This window comes from Salvelinus namaycush, chromosome 20, assembly GCF_016432855.1.
Source record: "Salvelinus namaycush isolate Seneca chromosome 20, SaNama_1.0, whole genome shotgun sequence".
NCBI lineage: Eukaryota > Metazoa > Chordata > Actinopteri > Salmoniformes > Salmonidae > Salvelinus > Salvelinus namaycush.
The window spans coordinates 25,195,774-25,213,869 of NC_052326.1; the positions used below are offsets into that span (position 1 = coordinate 25,195,774).

Here is an 18,096-nt window from a genome sequence, read left to right on the forward strand (position 1 = left end):
GGACAACATTCCACAATCCACAGCCTGATCAACTATATGCGAAGGAGATGTGTTGCGCTGCATGAGGCAAATGGTGGTCACACCAGATACTAACTGGTTTTCTGATCCACGCCCCTACTTAAAAAAAAAAAAAAAAAAGTATCTGTGATTCCTATCTATATTCCCAGTCATGTGAAATCCATAGATTAGGGCCTAATTTATTTATTTCAATTGACAAATTTCCTTATATGAACTAACTCAGTGTGTTGCATTTATATTTTTGTTCAGTATAGAACTGGACATCATTATCTACAGACCCTCTGCTTGAGGCTTTAGACAAAGGCTTCCCTCAGACAGACAAACGTACCAACCACCTAGTTGAGAGGGTGGTTGAGGGAGGAGAAGGGGTTGGCAAGTCAACACACCCCTTTAACGCATGAAATAAGTACAAAAAGCCAACGTCCCAAAATGCACACTGTTGGGTGGCAGCTCTATAGGTCATTCTCCCCGACAGTTTAAGAGTGAAGACAGGTTTCCACTGTTCATGCGAGATGCGTAGCTAGTCTCTATCCAGTCTGAGCTAACCGGTCAGCCAGACTAGACTACGGAGTCCAACCCTACTGGTCAACTATTGTACTACAGACAGACAGACATTCAGTGATTGCCTTACGCACACAGAGTCCGGAAGGAAGCAGAGAGAAACTGTCAAATTTATAATAAATCTTAAATAGCACTCGGATTGGTTTAGTTTGGGGGTGTTGAAAACCCCGAGGGACGGCTACTAGGCTTAGTCGACGCAATAGGGGTGAGGAAAAGGACCTGGGGCATGGGGTAGGACTGGGGTCAGGGACAAAAGGAAAGGGCTGGCCTGGGGCATGGGTTACAGGACCGGGTTGGGGTTAGAACCGTATGCGGCATGGTCTAAATGCAGGTGAGAGGGGTGAAGGGGTTTGCAATGGGGTCAGTCAAGAAGGTGTCTGCGGGGGCCAATGCGTGAGCGGTATGAGCGGCGGGTGTCTGCCAGGCCCAGTGTGTCTCTGCAGCTCTGACACATATAAGTCTCAGGAACGTGGGACTTCCTGATCTTAGCACAGGACAGGTGGATCCACGTGTTACACTGGTTACACTCAATCATGGCCCGGCCTGCAAACGGCTTCATACAGAAACACGTCACCAGGTCCCACGAGTCATCATCTGAGAGAAAGAGAGGGGGTAACAAACAGAGTTCCATCACTAAAACATTTACATGGGATTAACTGTCAGACTGCTACTTTAAATAGGCAATGTCATCACAACAATAAGTTCTGTAACTTTTTTGCAGCATTTACATAACGTTTTCTCACCGGAGTCCACCATGATGTCCTCGTCCTCTCCGGAGCCATCCTCGTCTCGGAACACCACCTGTTTCCCCTGTCGGATCACCGTCCTGTTCCTAGTAAAACCCTCCACACTCTCCACCATGCCCTCCACCAGCCCCTGTCCCGCCCAGCACTCCCACTCCTCATTGTGCTCCTGCTTACAGGGGGAGGAGTTATTGAAGTGAGAGGGGCTGGGCAGGCGGTGAGGGGACGAAGGGTGGAGGGGGATGAAGAAGTCATCCTCAGGCTCGTCTTTGATTGGTCGTCCTTCCAGGGGCAGGGGGAACTGTGGCTCTGGGCTCATTGCGTAGGCCTGTTGTGCAGAGCTCGGCTCGCCGGCCTGGCTCTCCCAGTCCTTCCTCCTCTTCTTCAGTTTGTTGGCTTTCCTCCGGTCATCTGGGTGCAGGGAGGACGCTAAATGGCCATGCTGGAACAAAGGAATGAATTTAGGGTTAGGTAGTATGAGAAAGGGTTTTAAGGTTAGAATTAGTGGTTGAAATTGTGTGAGTGGATCAAAAGCACTCCATTTACATTTTTTATAACATGGCTGGATAGTGAGGCCCCAGGGTGGATTCCGGTGGGACGGGGTCGTTTCCTGTTCTTGTCCTGCGGGGGTATGGGGGGCCGCGGGGGGCAAGAGGAGGGGGGTTCAGGGACAGGGGTCCAGCCATCACTGTCTGCTGTACTGCCTGTACTGTTGGGGGGGCTGGAGCTACTACGCAGAGGAGAGTCCTGGAGAGGGGAAAAAGAGACATGGTGATAAAAGCCTGTATGTGTTTACACAAAAGTCAACTCTTAAAGAGGAGAATGGAGGTGGGCGTGAAGCTGTTGATACAATCCATTGACATTGGCCACAAACACCACACTGATCCAATACAAATCGGAGACCATTTTGCACCAAAACAGGCATCAACAGTAACTTCACAACACTTCCACAATAATATGGAACTGCATATTTTATACACGGCCTCAGTGACACCACGGCATATGGTCATAAGGATGAAAAATCACCCTGTCTTACTCTGAGGGGCTCGGTCAGACAGACAAAGCACAGAGTATTAGCACAGGTCTATGGATGAGGTACAGTACGGCCCTGGTTGAGCTTGTTTAGGGTGCTGGCGTTGGGTCGAGCTGCTCCTCTTGCCTGAGCTGAGGGGGTCAGGGGGCCCTGGTTCCATTCCAGCCCCTTCCCCTAGTTGTCTCTGCCCCATCAGGGATCCTAATCTCAGGGCTAGCTAGACAGCAACAGAAGCTCAATTTATCTTGTTGGAGGACTAGGTTAATTCTATCCAGTCCTTCCAAAACTATGAACACTACAGAGGCAAGGGTAAAGGGTCTAGGGGCCAAAGAAGCACAGGGCCAGGGATGAGTATGGAGAGACTTGTTGGCCCTCTTACCCTGGGAGAGGGGGCAGGGCTGTGTTAGGTGCGTGTCCCTTCAGGAGAGACAGCAGCAGATTGGCTAGCGAGGGACAAGGGGCGGGGCCCAGCAAGGAAGCTGCCAGAAGCCACGCCTCCTCCAGTTCTGTGGATCAAATAGAGGGTCAACACACCACACCGGGGAGGGAGGGGATAACTTCGATACAGTCAGCATGTCCAGGGTTGCATTCAGGAGGATGCAACGCGCTGAACGTTTCAGATAGAAATGTAATGCTTTATAGAGCTGCCATAACTCCTACATGACAGACACAGCATAACCTATTTCTATCCGAGAGTTCCACAACGTTGTAGCTTACTGAAGGAAAACAAAATGGCACTTTCATTGTGACTAAGTGAATGTGATGTTGACTGTATCTATATTCACAACACTAGTTAGGGGTGGCGGGTTAATACACACAGGGGGAATGGAGGGCAGTGGGACACCAACACACACAACAGTTGTGGAGAAAAAAGCAAAAGCTCGCAGTGGCCGCTCCATGATCCACAAACTACACACATCCGAGTCCCACCCCTGGTGTCTGGCCATTAACCTCAATACAATGCGTTACACACACACACGTCAAAATATAACCAGTCACAGTTCTGCCTAACTATTCAGAGCAAATAACCTTGACTGTCAACTACAAGGGACTGTTGATAAAAGGCATGCACCAACTGATGATTGGGTTTCCTTTACTCACCTCCTGGGGATATGGGATATAGCCTGCATATGCCAACACAAAGGTGCAGAACTTGTTGAAGTCCTCCACCGTCCGCCTCCTGTATGGTGGTCTGAGCCCCTGGCCCTGTAACACACGAATAACATCAGCATGAGGTCAAAGCTAGCTAAGACATTCTGAATTAAAGAAACATGTTGTGATGATTGCCCTCTTAGCAGTGGTTCACTTGTAAAATACATTGATAAAATGTTGCATATGAACGTACTAAAAAGGGAATATAAAAATTACATTTAAGTGCTAACACGCTGACGACTGAAATGACACACGAGATTCGGTTTAAACCAGTGCCATTTGACAGAAGCTTGATAGGAATTTTGCTAAAGTGAAGCTAACTAGCTACAGTAACGTTATAGCTAACGTAGCTCGCTAAATAAGTTAATTAATCAACAAATGCCAACACGCAGGACTACGTTTGGGCGCTAACGTTAGCGTTGAAGTTTTGATTTAGTTGAAAACACGAGAAGGACAGTTACTAACTAGCTAATTTGTTACCTACCTAGTAAAATACCTTATAACTGCGGTGCCAAGATGGCGATTGTTGCTGAGCTAGCTAACTAAGTTAACGGTGGCGTGGACAGAGTAGCTAGCCTGCTAACCTTGGCTAAACGTTACCTAACATTGGCAAACCTTGCCTAGCTAACTAACACTGCTTTTAGGTTACGTTAGCTAGATATGCAACCTCGTGTTTTCATCATAACAGATCTGTCATTACGTTAAAGACGAGTGAAAATGCATGCATATGTCAAGTTATATTACTAACGTTAACAGGTTGCGACTGTGTGATTATATTCAAACATAAAAACAAGATGAACCGTAAAACAATAGCTAGCTAGTTAACGTTATACTGTAATCGTGACAGTGGTTGTTTAATCAAGCCAAGGACAGGTAGCTAGCTGACTGCCTAACGGTATGATCATAAGCACTGCCTGTTTTCAGCAGTCAGTCGTATATACCATTAGTTAGTTAGCTATAAACAGTTCGTTAACTAGCTAGTTATCAATGGTTACTTAGCGAGCTAATATTTGCTAGCTACAGTAGGAAGTTAAATATATACAAGTTACAGTGAGCGCTAGCATTCTGATAACTGGCTAGCTAATAAAATACTTAACGTTAGCTAGGTTACCTCTGATTCATATGCATGGTGTGACGATGAAGTAACGTTGTCCATCTCTAAAAAGTAATACTTTTGGTATAATGTAGCTAAGTTACCTAAATTATATAATTAGCTAGCAATAAACGAAGGTATGCAGCAGTGCACAACTAATTATGGTGTCATCGACGTTCAAAACATTGCACTGTTGTTAGCTAGCCAACTGTTAGCTTACGATATTCTCGCAACAAACACACTGTCTGCAGATAATGTTTCGCCTATACCCCGGGAGATACTTAGTAATGCATTATAGTTAGAAGACAAATGTTGCCGTATCTCTTGAACAAAACGGGTTCGCTAGCTACACCGAGTCAATCTCGTCACGCTACACTGTCAGTGTCCCCGTTGCCATTAACTGCCTGGCTGTCACTCAAACTCAGACTAATCAAAGAAGGACTGGTCGAGGGAACCACCTCGAAAAAAAGAGAGCGCTGAAGTGAGGTTTAAAGGGATATTTTACTCAAAAACCATATTTGAATAGCTATTCTATTTTGTTAATAAATCCACTGTTGATATTGTCCACAAAATGTAGCTTGGATTTTAATTGGAGAGAGAGATAGTACAGGGAACCAGGGAACCATCAATACAAATATGTACGGTAGGCCTACTAGTGATCAACATTAGCAGCAGCACAAAAGTATAGCAAGACAATTTGCCTAATAAGTAAAGTGCTCTGTGCATTCTTAGATCCTCTCGTCAACAACATATCAACAATGTGCTGAAAAAAATACAAAAAACATCGTCTTCATCATCACCAACAACATATTACCATCATCATCATTTACATTTTTGTCATTTAGCAGACGATCTTATCGAGAGCGACATACAGGATGTGAAGGGTTGCGTCAATCAAATCTGGTATCAGGATAAAATGTGATTCAGAGTCACCGAATATACTTTAAGTATTTTTATTAAACTCAAGCAATAAATGGTAAATGCAATTTTCGTATATACGGGTTCACTGTATCACCACGCAGGGTAAAGCAGAGAACTCCCCATTCCTAACAAGATGCTTCTCAAATACTCTGACAGAAATAGTTCCCGTTTCTGAGCTGGCCTATCAGAGTAGAGACTGAGTGTGGTTTAAACTTACTCAGCCTATCGGTGGCGCGCAGGCTGGTCCCAGCCTCCAGGCGCTCCAGTTTGACAGAAATAGCTGTTGCTGTGCAAATTAACCATGCGATCGCACCCCAGAGACTGCGGCCGCAGGCCCAGTTCCTGTAGTTGTGTTCCAACCTAAAAATTGACTGTTTGCAACACTTCTTCTATGCATGTGTCAATGGCTCAAAATACTGTTTTCCGCTCAAGCTTAACCATGGCCTCTCAGCTAGTCACACTATGTTTGCACAATTCTAGCGCACACACACACAGACCAACAGTAACTAACATTCAATCACGTATGATATGGTATTGGGTTATAGCGCAACAAACACAGATCCTCACAAGGAGCACTAAAGGTTAAGCGCCTAGATCAAGGTCACATCAAGAGGGCCCTGTTTCAGAAAGCGGGTTTAGTGAAAACTCAAGAGTTAGTTGACTCAGAGTTGAAGGAAACTCTGGGTTTTCGGTTTTACAAAGCTATTTCAGTAACTATGGCAACATACTCCGTGAAAAAAACCTACCAGCGAACAGGTTTTCTTCAACTAACCCTGGCTGAGTTTCTCCTCCTCTTTAGCTGAAGCCTGCAGACTGAAGGAGGTGTCAGACATGGCGTGTCCTTTTCTTGAAGAGCCAGTTGATATTGCACAAAAACTCAGCAAAAATCTCAGTTGGGAGGTGATCAGACCCCGCTTGGATGTTTTATCATTCCCTGATGATTATCTGTTTGAGTGTTTCCGTTTTTCTGCACAATCGATCATTCATCTGAACAATATTCTCATATCGTTCATATGACACATCGTGGACATGTTCTCAGTTCGGAACAAATTCTTTGTGTTGCACTTCGTTTTTTTGCCAAAGGGAGTTTTCTATATAACATCAGTGACGCTGGGCATATTTCCAAGGCAACTGTGTCGGCTGTCAGAAATGTGACTCTTACACTGAAACGTTTACTGTACACTTTTGTGGTGTCTCCTAGTCACATACCCACAAGACCCATCAGAGAAGAATTCCACATAATTGCAGTTATCAGTCTAAGCAATAATGTATTTATTTAGTATGAAGCAAAGCACTAATCAGTTAATTTGATATATTTTGGGTTCCCAGGTGTGATTGGCTGCATAGATGGCACTCATATTCCTATCACAGCTCCTATATCCTATTATAATCAATATTTTGTTTCTATTGCAACTGAAAATGTAAACTGTATCCTCGTATTATCATAGGAGCGTTCGATAGTTACCTGCTCGGTGACAGAGGGTACCCCTGCCAGCCCTAATTGCTGACCCCTTCTTACCCTGATCCTGAGCCCGGCCCGTAGCAACGTTATAACTTGGCTCACTGCAGGACACGAGCCAGGGTAGAGATGACCATTGGGATGCTCAAGGCCCGGTTCCATTTCCTTCGTAGGCTCAGGGTCACCCCAGAAAGGGCATGTGACATTATTGTGGCATGTGTGATTCTCCACAACATTGCCACAATTAGAGGAGAACAATGTCCTACTCAACCCGTGAACGATCCTGACCACCCCGCTGACCCACGAGATGGAAGAGCAGTCAAAGACACAATATGCTTCCATCATTTCTGATTGACCCATCACCTCCCCAGTGTCAAATACAGACAATATGCCTTTCTTTTTATGAAGTCTTCTTTATTTCCTGCAAGTACAAATGTAGTACAGTAGTTAATATTTTTTTTATGTTGTTCAAACAAGTAAAATCATCCACCTGTGGGCACCCCACCCACCTTTAACTGATGTTCCAGCAGTTATTTTTATATTTCGCTTCTAAATTACATTTGTCAATTTGTTTCTCTAAGTACACATTGTACAGCTGTTTCACAGGGAGCTATAGGAACACAAAACATGTTTATTTCACAGTACCAGGTCTATGTAGTTTCATTGTAAGTCATGGGCTTGTAAGTCATGGGCTGAACAACTTGCTGAGGTAAGTTCTTACAATCTTACTGAGGTAAGTTGTGCTGTGGAGGTGAATGGACCCTCTTCCTCATTGTAATTTCCAGCATTGCTCTGTTAGAGAAAAGAAGGTGCAATTTTTTATTATGGTACAACATTATCATCAACTGTTAGATGTTATTTTTAAGGTGTAAACTTCAATAGGCCTCTGTATCTACCCTCTCTGTGGCAGCTGACAAGGTGTCTTCATCATCATCCTCCTGTAATGAAAATAAACAATTTTGGTGTTCTACTCCAACCCATTATGAAAAATCTGTGGAGTATTAAGAGTACTTACAACTGCATGGAGGTCTGTTATGGCAGAAGGCTCCACCAGACAGATAACACCATCAGTAACTGGTAGAAGATGAAGAAGATTAGACAGTTAAATTAGAACTTTGCCCAGAAAAGTGCCCCACCTAATTTGAAATTTGTTTTTACAACAGTGTGCAGGCCTCATCAATTTTTCAAATATATAACTCTGAGTCACCATAAAAGAGATTATGATGTCTGAAGGACAACTAAGAATCTGAAAAAGTAACAGCAGTCAATTACAAATAATTGTACCACTACAAGAAAATCAGTGTGCCAAGTTGTGTTTAAGATGGATGGTTGGCATCACTGAGGTAACACTGGCAAACAGATGAATGTACATATATCATTCATTTGAATAACTAAGCTCTTATGTAGGCCCTTGTGTCCTGGGGCGTGGCTGGGTCAGATGAGCTACCTCCAGAGATGCCTTCAGGAATAGGTCACCTACTGTTTTGAGTGAGGGCCATCTCTTCAGCCTCTGAGTGGTGTGATGGTGGACCCCCACCTGTTTTTGGCCCTCAGCCTTTTTTCTGTTGGCTAAAATGGAGGTGAAATTTGAACATGTCCAGTAAGCACAAATTTGGAGACTTGTATGTATAAAGGCATTTAGGTGTTACTTTCAAAATACAATATTAAATACTGGCAGTGTTGGGATGGCTGAAAATGTCTTTTTTTTTGCTTAGAAAATTCCACTAACTACTTAAATATATCACATGTTGAATGCAGCCACTGAATGCTGTTTAAATAGGTAGGGTAGGCTAAACAACATCACCATTTCTTGTAATGAAATTATACCTTACTTGTTTGAAGTATATTTTTATATTTCATCTTCAGTTGCTGCCATGTACGTTTTACACACACACACACACACACACACACACACACACACACACACACACACACACACACACACACACACACACACACACACACACACACACACAATATATAAATGTTGAATAAGTGGAACACTCGAGATAAAACTTTTCCTTTTTTTCAATTATCTGCCACGCCAGCTCACGTTATTTTGCTGCTGCTACTATATTGTTTTTTTTCTTAAATATATACTCACATTCTGCATACGCATTCACAGGTTCAAGCCTTTTTTTCTCCTGTTGCCATGATGAATCATGTTATCTGCGTTCCATTGATGAGGGCTTTTTATCTCCTCATGCACGTGCTTTACTCAGGGTTAACTTTACTCAGAGGTGATTGAACTAACTGTTGTGACCTGTTCTGAAACCGAAAACTCAAGAGTTTGACAGCTCAGAGTTAGTCAACCCAGAGTTCAGGTTTAAACTCAGAGTTTGTTAAACCTGCTTTCTGACACAGAGCCCAGGTTTGAACCTCTCTCTCGCACAGTTTGTGTGTGTATTCTGAATAACAGTCACTAGGAGCAGTGTGTGTGTTCACTATATAACCCTCACTATATAACCCACACAGGCAGGGCGGTGCTACCCTGCAGTGGAGCTCGAGTGTCAGAGAGATCTAGACGCAGCAGCTGAACAAAGAGAGAGAAAAAAGAGGGAGCGGGAGAGGTGGAAGACTGATCTTTCGTTTTCTGCCTGTGATTAAAAGGTACAGTCTCTTCGGTTGTGTTTTTCAACGAGGCAGAGTGTGCTATCATAGAGAATGTTGATAATTGCTGTCTGTATCTGAGACTGGATGTTCATTCTCAGTACAGTAGATGAGTCAGTAGTTTCTGCTTGTAGCTGTGACGAAGGAAAAGCAAGACAGCATTACATAGACACTGTGAGATCAGATTCCTGCACACTGTTATTCTTATTCCTCGAAAAGACCATTTGAGTTTGCTCATAGACTGTGTTTTTTTGCCAGTTTGGTTAAATTACTCTTTTGGCCTGAGTTGATCTTTGGCAGCGGATCTGCCCTGACGTTCTGTAACATGGTTGGTTGTCATTAGGTGGAAGTGTACTGTAAAAGGGGAACGATTTCTGACCAATTGGAAATCTATGCAGTGCCCATCTCCTTTACCCTCCATTTTAATGTAGGGTCCCGTGTTTATGAAGGTTACGCTATCACTTTATTACTGTATTCTCAACATAGCTCATTCTAATATTTCTGCTAATGTACATTGATTGCATTTTAGTTACACTGTGTATACAATCCGCATATTAATTTATATACTAGATTCTTGACATAGCTCACTCTAATATACTAAGAATGATATGTACAGCATTAGATATATCCTGTGTAAATTCATCCTGTGTATATACTGTACATATAGATTGCATTTGGATTACTGTTACAGTGCTTAATACCCTGTCAGCAGACAGGGTATTAAGTGAGCTATTCTGGGGCTGACTGGGTGCAATGGACCGGATCATTTTGATAAACCGGAATGGAGCACTGATAATGCTGGATTGGGATTTATAAATAACTTTTTCTAAACACTCAAAGCAGGGCTGAGGGTGTCACACGGCATCAATACATTTTTGTGTGTGGAATTTTCACTGTTGGGCATAAAAGACTGTAAAAACACCAGGAAATCAGCTCAAAGTGATTTTAAGAAATCTGTACACAAGTATTCCCATGCATAATAGAGACACGTTATCGTATGCAAGGCTTGAAATTATTATGTTTCAGTAAAACATTATATCCATTTGGGCTTTTAGCAGTCTACAAATTATTTGTAATTATGTTCCCGCCCCCCCGACCATCTGCTCAAGAAAAAATGATGATCCCTGGTCTAAGTGGTGTGCTGCTCTCCTGTTTTTCAGCTCTATTAGTGTGTTTTCAGACCAGTGCAGATAGTCAGTGCAAATGAGATGAGGAGAGGAAGCCACTTTAGACTATACGATATGAAAGTGACATGTCGTTTTCTTGGAAGTATCCTTTGTAGGCTTTTTGAGTGGTATTCAATGGGCAAAAACATATCACAATGGTCTTCAGCGCAAACACATAATAAAAGGCATCTGAGAAGTAAATTCATTCACAAACATTAATATATTTTTATAAATATTTTAAATGACCGTGTTTTCATGAATTTGATGATATAATTGTCAAGCCCATTCAAAAGATTAGGGGACAGGACCTGAAAGTAGGATCACATCGTATTGAGATAGTCCACATTTTTCCTGATCTAGACAGGGAGATAAAACAAAGGATATAAGATAGTATAGGAATCCAGTGTACAGTATAATTATTCTTTCTCTGGGAGAGGGGAAGGGGTGCTGCATAGACATTTTCAGTAGGTGGGTAGGGTGGATGAGTTTGGGGCGTGGTACTTTGTCTTTTGCTCTGCATCTCAATGGGCATCTGAGTCTTTACATACAGTACCGTGTCACTGGTACTCAGGGTGCGCCTCAGTAGTCTAAAGTGGTTTCATCTCATCTGCAATGGAACATGAGGAAAGGACACCACTTTACACTATTGAGATGCACTCTAGTTGTGTAAAGCCATGGTATTATACATCACTGTCCCCAAGTAAACTTTACTCCTCAACCATATGTCCAACTCCTACATCCCATCCCATTCCCTTCCCCATACACCCACAATCTATTCACTACATAGAATGTGCAGTGTACCATACTTGTAGAAGAATGGCTGCACAGTGTTTTCCTGTGAGAACCTCTGTCCAGTGAGATCTCCCAGGGCCTAACTCACAGCCCTCTATTCAAAGGACTATGCACAAACTGATCCCAACATAAAAGTTGCCCAGTGCTGGGTACCCAGGCAACCGCTCGCTCTGTGCCAGGGGCATCCGCAAAGAAGTGGCATACATTCACTGTAGAGGTTTGTATGTGAGAGAGAGGAAACAGTACTACTACCTTACCCCGATGCTGATCTGCTCACTCATGAGCGATAACAACATAGCTGGACGACTCGCATAATGACAAAGTTGTTGTGAAGATAGGGAGAGATACAGTACACCTTAGCCAAATACATTTAAACTCAGTTTTTCACAATTCCTGACATTTAATCCTCGTAAAAAGTCCCTGTCTTAGGTCAGTTAGGATCACCACTTTTTATTTTAAGAATGTGAAATGTCAGAATAATAGTAGAGAGAATGATTTATTTCAGCTTTTATTTCTTTCATCACATTCCCAGTGGGTCAGAAGTTTACATACCCTCAATTAGTATTTTGTAGCATTGCCTTTACATTCTTTAACTTGGGTCAAACGTTTCGGGTAGCCTTCCACAAGCTTCCCACAATAAGTTGGGGGAATTTTGGCCCATTCCTCCAGACAGAGCTCGTGTAACTGAGTCAGGTTTGTAGGCCTCCTTGCTCGCACACGCTTTTTCAGTTCTGCCCACAAATGTTCTATAGGATTGAGGTCAGGGCTTTATGATGGCCACACCAATACCTTGACTCTGTTGTCCTTAAGCCATTTTGCCCAAACTTTGGAAGTATGCTTGGGGTCATTGTCCATTTGGAAGACCCATTTGCGACCAAGCTTTAACTTCCTGACTGATGTCTTGAGATGTTGCTTCAATATATCCACATAATTTCCCTACCTCATGATGCCATCTATTTTGTGAAGTGCAACAGTCCCTCCTGCAGCAAAGCACCCCCACAACATGATGCTGCCACCCCGTGCTTCACGGTTGGGATGGTGTTCTTTGGCTTGCAAGCCTCCCCCTTTTTCATCCAAACATAACAATGGTCATTATGGCCAAACAGTTCTATTTTTGTTTCATCAGACCAGAGGACATTTCTCCAAAAAGTACGATCTTTGTCCCCATGTGCAGTTGCAAACCGTATTCTGGCTTTTTTATGCCGGTTTTGGTGCAGTGGCTTCTTCCGTGCTGAGCAGCCTTTCAGGTTATGTCGATATAGGACTCGTTTTACTGTGGATTCCTCCAGCATCTTCACAAGGTCTTTTGCTGTTGTTCTGGGATTGATTTCCACTTTTCGCACCAAAGTACGTTAATCTCTAGGAGACAGAACGCGTCTCCTTCCTGAGTGGCATGACGGCTGCGTGGTCCCATGGTGTTCATACTTGCATACTATTGTTTGTACAGATGAACGTGGTACCTTCAGGCATTTGGAAATTGCTCCCAAGGATGAACCAGACTTGTGGAGGTCTACAATTTTTTTTTTCTGAGGTCTTGGCTGATTTTCCCATGATGTCAAGCAAAGAGGCACTGAGTTTGAAGGCAAGACTTGAACTACATCCACAGGTACACTTCCAATTGACTCAAATGATGTCAATTAGCCTATCAGAAGCTTCTAAAGCCACGATATAGTTTTCTGGAATTTTCCAAGCTGTTTAAAGGCACAGTCAACATAATGTATGTAAACGTCTGACCAACTGGAATTGTGATACAGTAAATTATAAGTGAAATAATCTGTAAACAATTGTTGGAAAAATTACTTGTCATGCACAAAGTAGATGTCCTAACCGACTTGCCAAAACTATAGTTTGTTAACAAGAAATTTGTGGAGTGGGTGATAAACGAGTTTTAATGACTCCAACCTAAGTGTATGCGAACTTCCGACTTCAACTGTATGTCTCTTATAAAAAGATGTTTTGAGTTTTTGACACATCAACTGTACTAGTTGTTCAGGTCCTGGTCTTGTCCCGTCTTGATTTCTGTCCGGTAATATGTTCAAGTGCAGCAAAGCAAGATCTAGAAAACAGAGCAGCATTGTAAATTCTTATTTACAATGACAGCTTGCCCCAGCTAGACCTGGACGACGCTGGGCCAATTGTGCGCCGCCCTATGGGACACCCAATCAATGCCGGATGGGATTCAGCCAGGAATCAAACCAGGGACTTTAATGACACCTCTTGCACTGAGATGCAGTGCCTTAGACGGCTGCACCACTCAGGAGCCCTACAGAACCAACATCAACAACATGCCAGTCTTTCTTAGAGGGCTGATGAGGTTAACTGCATCTCTTCTAGTTTTATGAGAAATATTACTATGAAGAAAATGTCAGATTGTCTGCATAATCAAATAACATTCAGCTCAAACACCCATACATTTCCCAGAAGACATGCCTTCAGGGGTCTCATCACAGTCCCCAAGTCCAAAGCTAATTCACGGCAACGCACAGTAAAATTACCTTTAAAAAACGGATTAAACATCTCATGGAACAGCGGTGACTGTGAGGAGACAAACACACACAAACACATTGTTTTAGTTGTATTGATTGTATTTGTTTGTATTTTAAATTTGTGTGACTATCCTTGTCTATCAGTGTTTTGTTGTCATATTTTTTATTTTTTGTGGACCCCAGGAATAGTATCAAAACATTTGCTGCAATTCTGCACATTTTCCCATAGGCTGGAAGCAAATGTTTGCAGTTTTTAATATGATAACTGATGATCAATGGGCCCAACCCACGGCGACCATGCTTACATCAAGTTTAGATTGATAGGTTAGCTGGCCGCTAGAGTATTTAAAAAGGTTCTGCTGACCTGGGCTAATTGAGTGACTGATGATGCACAACCACATTTCAAAATTGCACTTTGTGTATTCTATCATTCTAACTCTCAACAGTACCGTAAGTTGAGAACCCAACTGAGTTCCAAAACAATTGGTCCTTAAGTCTACAAAAGGGGGGCCGCCAGGTGCCCATCCCTGGTCTAGACCAATCTTTGTCTTCAATATTGACCCTAAATGATACGGCTGAGAGACCTAGTACCTTTTACATGTCAACCTAAATCAAACTGGCTTTATACAAAATAGACAAACTCAATATAATAAGAACCCTCCATATCATGATTACTATAGACATAGAAAATATATTTCTAGTAAGCCTCAATGCGGAGAAAGCATGACTCTAAACTGGGACTTCTTTATGCCACAAATGTGGCTTTAACGAATCAAGTAGAATCATCCTAACTCTATACTGCAAATCTCATGCTAAAGTGGAAGTAAATGGACAACTATCAAATCAAATAAACCTAGAAAGGAGAGCAAGACAAGGTTGCCTACTATCCCCACTCCTCATTTCCCTCTACATCAAATCATCGAACCCCTTGCCCAATCCACAAAACAAAATGGACATTAGGGGTGAACAGAACAAAACTGTGTATATCAAATTTTATTAGTCACATGCGCCAAATACAACAGGTGTAGACCTTACAGTGAAATGCTTACTCACTAGCCCCTAACCAACAATGTAGTTTAAAAAAATATGTATAAGAATAACAAATAAAAGTAAAGTGTGTGTGTATTTCCCTGTCATGCAGACACTGCCTCCACAGCCACCCCACCCACTCCAGTCATGGCCAGGAATCTACTGAAGAACCCAGCTGGGGAAGGTATAAGAACACATCGGCCTGTCTGTCTGTCTGTCTGTCTGTCTGTAGGGATAGGTGAAAGCACATTTCCAATAGGCATTCTTCATAGTGCTTTCAGAGGAGTGACTCTCGTTTGACTGTTGAGATGGTGTCGGCAGAGAGTGACTCAACACTTTCCTCCCAGAGCAGATGGAATTCTGGGAGCTGACAGAGAACGGCGGGAGCCAATGGCAGGTGGAAGAGATGCCAGGAGACTGTGGCTACAACTTCGGTGATGATGGAGTGACCAAATACTTCAGCACCTCCTTTGAGTGAGTAACTGAACATGGTCACAAAATGGGGCCTGTGTATAGACTGCTGTCCAATTCACAATCCTCCTCTCTGAAGTGTGCAATCGTTCATGGATAAAAAAGGATTGGAGTAGTGCAGGAAATATGGTGGAAACTCCCTTACACCAATCAGTGCTTTTAAAACCATTGTGGGGTGTGTTTCTCTCTCTGTGTGTTAGGCTGTGTCTAAAGAGGCAGGTGGTTGACCTAGTGGCAGAGGGCTACGCTCCTGATGACCTCGATGCCCAGCCAGCTGTCAGTGTGGAAGACTGGTGAGACATACACACAAAGCACACAGACATGCACATATCGTTTAGGACAGCCGTTTCAGCTCAGCTAACACCAGCAAGAAATATGTGTGTGTGTGTGTGTGTATATGTAGGTACAGTGGGAGGACAGACTGTGGGTGCACCTACCAGTTGACAGTGTGTCTGTTGGATGAGAATGAGGAAATTCTTCAGGAATTTAAACCAGAATCAGTCACCCTGGACCCAGATTGTGATGACTGCTCCTGGAAACAGGTATTGTGGGAAAGCTCAAAATAGCATAATATGATCACTTCTCGTCACATCCATTTCTCATTTTTGTCTTATTTCCAGGTGAACCACACTTTCTCTGATTACGGTCCTGGCCTGCGCTTCATCTCGTTTGAACATGGAGGACAGGACACCAAGTACTGGGACGGCTGGTTTGGAGTTCGAGTCACTGGGAGCTCTGTTATTGTAGAGGCCTGAGAGGGGAAGGGGGCGGCAGGTATGGTGAGGAGGAGAGAGGGAAATTGAGGACAAAAAGAACGAGAACAAGAGAAAGGAGTTGAGGGGACCAGCAATCCTTACATAGCAGTAAATAAAAAGTCAAGCATAAAAATGTATGCCTAAGATACAGTAGTATCCACTCAATAGCTGCTTCAGAAACGTATGGCATGAGCAAGACCTGCAAGCTTGGACCCTTAGTGCTCAATAACACTGTAGAAACCATTATAGTATACAGATGAAATATTCTCCCAGTGTAGCTTTATAAACAGTTATGAATGAGTTATAAATGACTAACACTAAATGAGATGGGGTGAGTGAGGGTCTACTAACTGCTACCTATGGATAGATAGTTTGTTCTGGTGGTCTTATCAGCTAGGTTTCTTTTCTAGGTTAAGTGGTGTGTAAGGGCTCATTGCAGAGTGATCACTGATCATACATACAGAGGTTGTAACCAATGATTAGAATGAAATGTTAAAACCATCACAGATTATGATTGTAACATATGCATTGTTTTGATCTGAACTGTATCAAATTCACACTAACCAGGTTCACTTCAGGTTATTCACAATGCAAATGAGAGCCAAATAAAATCAATCAATCAAGGATTTGCCTAGTCTGTTCCTATATTACATTTAACTGAACATCCATGTTGGTAAATCATAAAGCCGTCATAGCATGTTTTAATTTGCCATAAGATGTACTTCTATTGTAAGGAGTTTTGCAATCTGATCTCTCCTTTCAGGATCAACACTGTCACATACGCAAACACGCTTGCACAGAATCTGTCTGTGTGGAACACGTTGGTATGTATGCGTGCATCTCTGTCTCTACATGTATGTGTTTGCGTGACATGATGGAGTCATTATTGGAGAAGAGGCATTTATAGAGCTCTGTAAAGCTGTCATCATGAAGGGGAACAGGAGTGATGAGAGGGGTTACAGAGAAAGGGGTGATAACTGATTCCACTGGCAGACACTACAGAGAAAGAAAGCTTATTCTCATAACACCCAGGTCTGACCCACCCCAGAGACCGCTGTCTGTATGGAGTGAGATCATGCACATCTATAGCAGAGGAGAGATACAGTTGAAGTTTACATACACGTAAGACAAATACATCTAAACTCAGTTTTTCACAATTCCTGAGATTTAATCCTCGTAAAAAGTCCCTGTCTTAGGTCAGTTAGGATCCCCACTTTATTTTAAGAATGTGAAATGTCAGAATAATAATTGAGAATTATTTATTTCAGCTTTTATTTCTTTCATCACATTCCCAGTGGGTCAGAAGTTTACATACTCAATTAGTATTTGGTAGCATTGCCTTAATTCTTTAACTTGGGTCAAACGTTTCGGGTAGGCTTCCCACAATAAGTTGGGTGAATTCTGGCCCATTCCTCCTGACAGAGCTGGTGTAACTGAGTCAGGTTTGTAGGCCTCTTTGCTCGCACACGCTTTTTCAGTTCTGCCCACAAATGTTCTATAGGATTGAGGTCAGGGCTTTATGATGGCCACTCCAATACCTTGACATTGTTGTCCTTAAGCCATTTTGCCACAACTTTGGAAGTATGCTTGGGGTCATTGTCCATTTGGAAGACCCATTTGCGACCAAGCTTTAACTTCCTGACTGATGTCTTGATGTTGCTTCAATATATCCACATCATTTTCCTTCCTTGATGCCATCTATTTTGTGACGTGCAGTCCCTCTTGCAGCAAAGCACCCCCACAACATGATGCTGCCACTCCCGTGCTTCACGATTGGGATGATGTTCTCCGGCTTGCAAGCCTCCAA

At 42.9% G+C, this 18,096-nt stretch overlaps 2 protein-coding genes and 1 long non-coding RNA gene across 4 annotated transcripts; 1 reads left to right on the forward strand and 2 right to left on the reverse strand.

The window, feature by feature from the left end:
- Positions 1-205: 205 nt before the first annotated feature.
- Positions 206-4,995, reverse strand: phf13 (PHD finger protein 13). Its single transcript, XM_039016811.1, has 5 exons — positions 4,619-4,995; positions 3,457-3,561; positions 1,869-2,069; positions 1,323-1,764; positions 206-1,173 (listed from the first exon to the last, which is right to left on the reverse strand). The coding sequence occupies exons 1-5, from the start codon at positions 4,661-4,663 to the stop codon at positions 941-943; spliced, it is 1,026 nt and encodes a 341-aa protein (XP_038872739.1). The 5' UTR covers positions 4,664-4,995; the 3' UTR covers positions 206-940.
- A 2,474-nt stretch (positions 4,996-7,469) lies between these two features.
- LOC120065150 lies at positions 7,470-9,508 on the reverse strand. 2 transcript variants are annotated; one of them, XR_005478648.1, is made up of 6 exons: positions 9,085-9,508; positions 8,813-8,849; positions 8,461-8,549; positions 7,996-8,054; positions 7,877-7,918; positions 7,470-7,772 (listed from the first exon to the last, which is right to left on the reverse strand). It is a non-coding gene; the product is annotated as an uncharacterized LOC120065150 (long non-coding RNA). The 2 variants fall into 2 exon arrangements; XR_005478647.1 differs by lacking the exon at positions 8,813-8,849.
- On the forward strand, positions 9,447-16,915 carry fbxo2 (F-box protein 2). The gene is made up of 6 exons (XM_039015922.1): positions 9,447-9,590; positions 15,176-15,247; positions 15,411-15,537; positions 15,735-15,827; positions 15,938-16,076; positions 16,155-16,915. The coding sequence occupies exons 2-6, from the start codon at positions 15,211-15,213 to the stop codon at positions 16,287-16,289; spliced, it is 531 nt and encodes a 176-aa protein (XP_038871850.1). The 5' UTR covers positions 9,447-9,590; positions 15,176-15,210; the 3' UTR covers positions 16,290-16,915.
- The last annotated feature ends 1,181 nt before the right edge of the window (positions 16,916-18,096 follow it).

Coding starts and splice junctions, on each gene's coding strand:
- phf13 (XM_039016811.1), bottom strand. CDS start 4,663: ATGGACAACGTTACTTCATCGTCACACCATGCATATGAATCAGAG. Junction 3,562..4,618: donor ACCATGCATATGAATCAGAG/GTAACCTAGCTA, acceptor CGTGTGTTACAG/GGCCAGGGGCTCAGACCACC. Junction 2,070..3,456: donor ATATCCCATATCCCCAGGAG/GTGAGTAAAGGA, acceptor TCCCCTCTCCAG/GACTCTCCTCTGCGTAGTAG.
- fbxo2 (XM_039015922.1), top strand. CDS start 15,211: ATGGCCAGGAATCTACTGAAGAACCCAGCTGGGGAAG. Junction 15,248..15,410: donor GAAGAACCCAGCTGGGGAAG/GTATAAGAACAC, acceptor CTTTCCTCCCAG/AGCAGATGGAATTCTGGGAG. Junction 16,077..16,154: donor ATGACTGCTCCTGGAAACAG/GTATTGTGGGAA, acceptor TCTTATTTCCAG/GTGAACCACACTTTCTCTGA.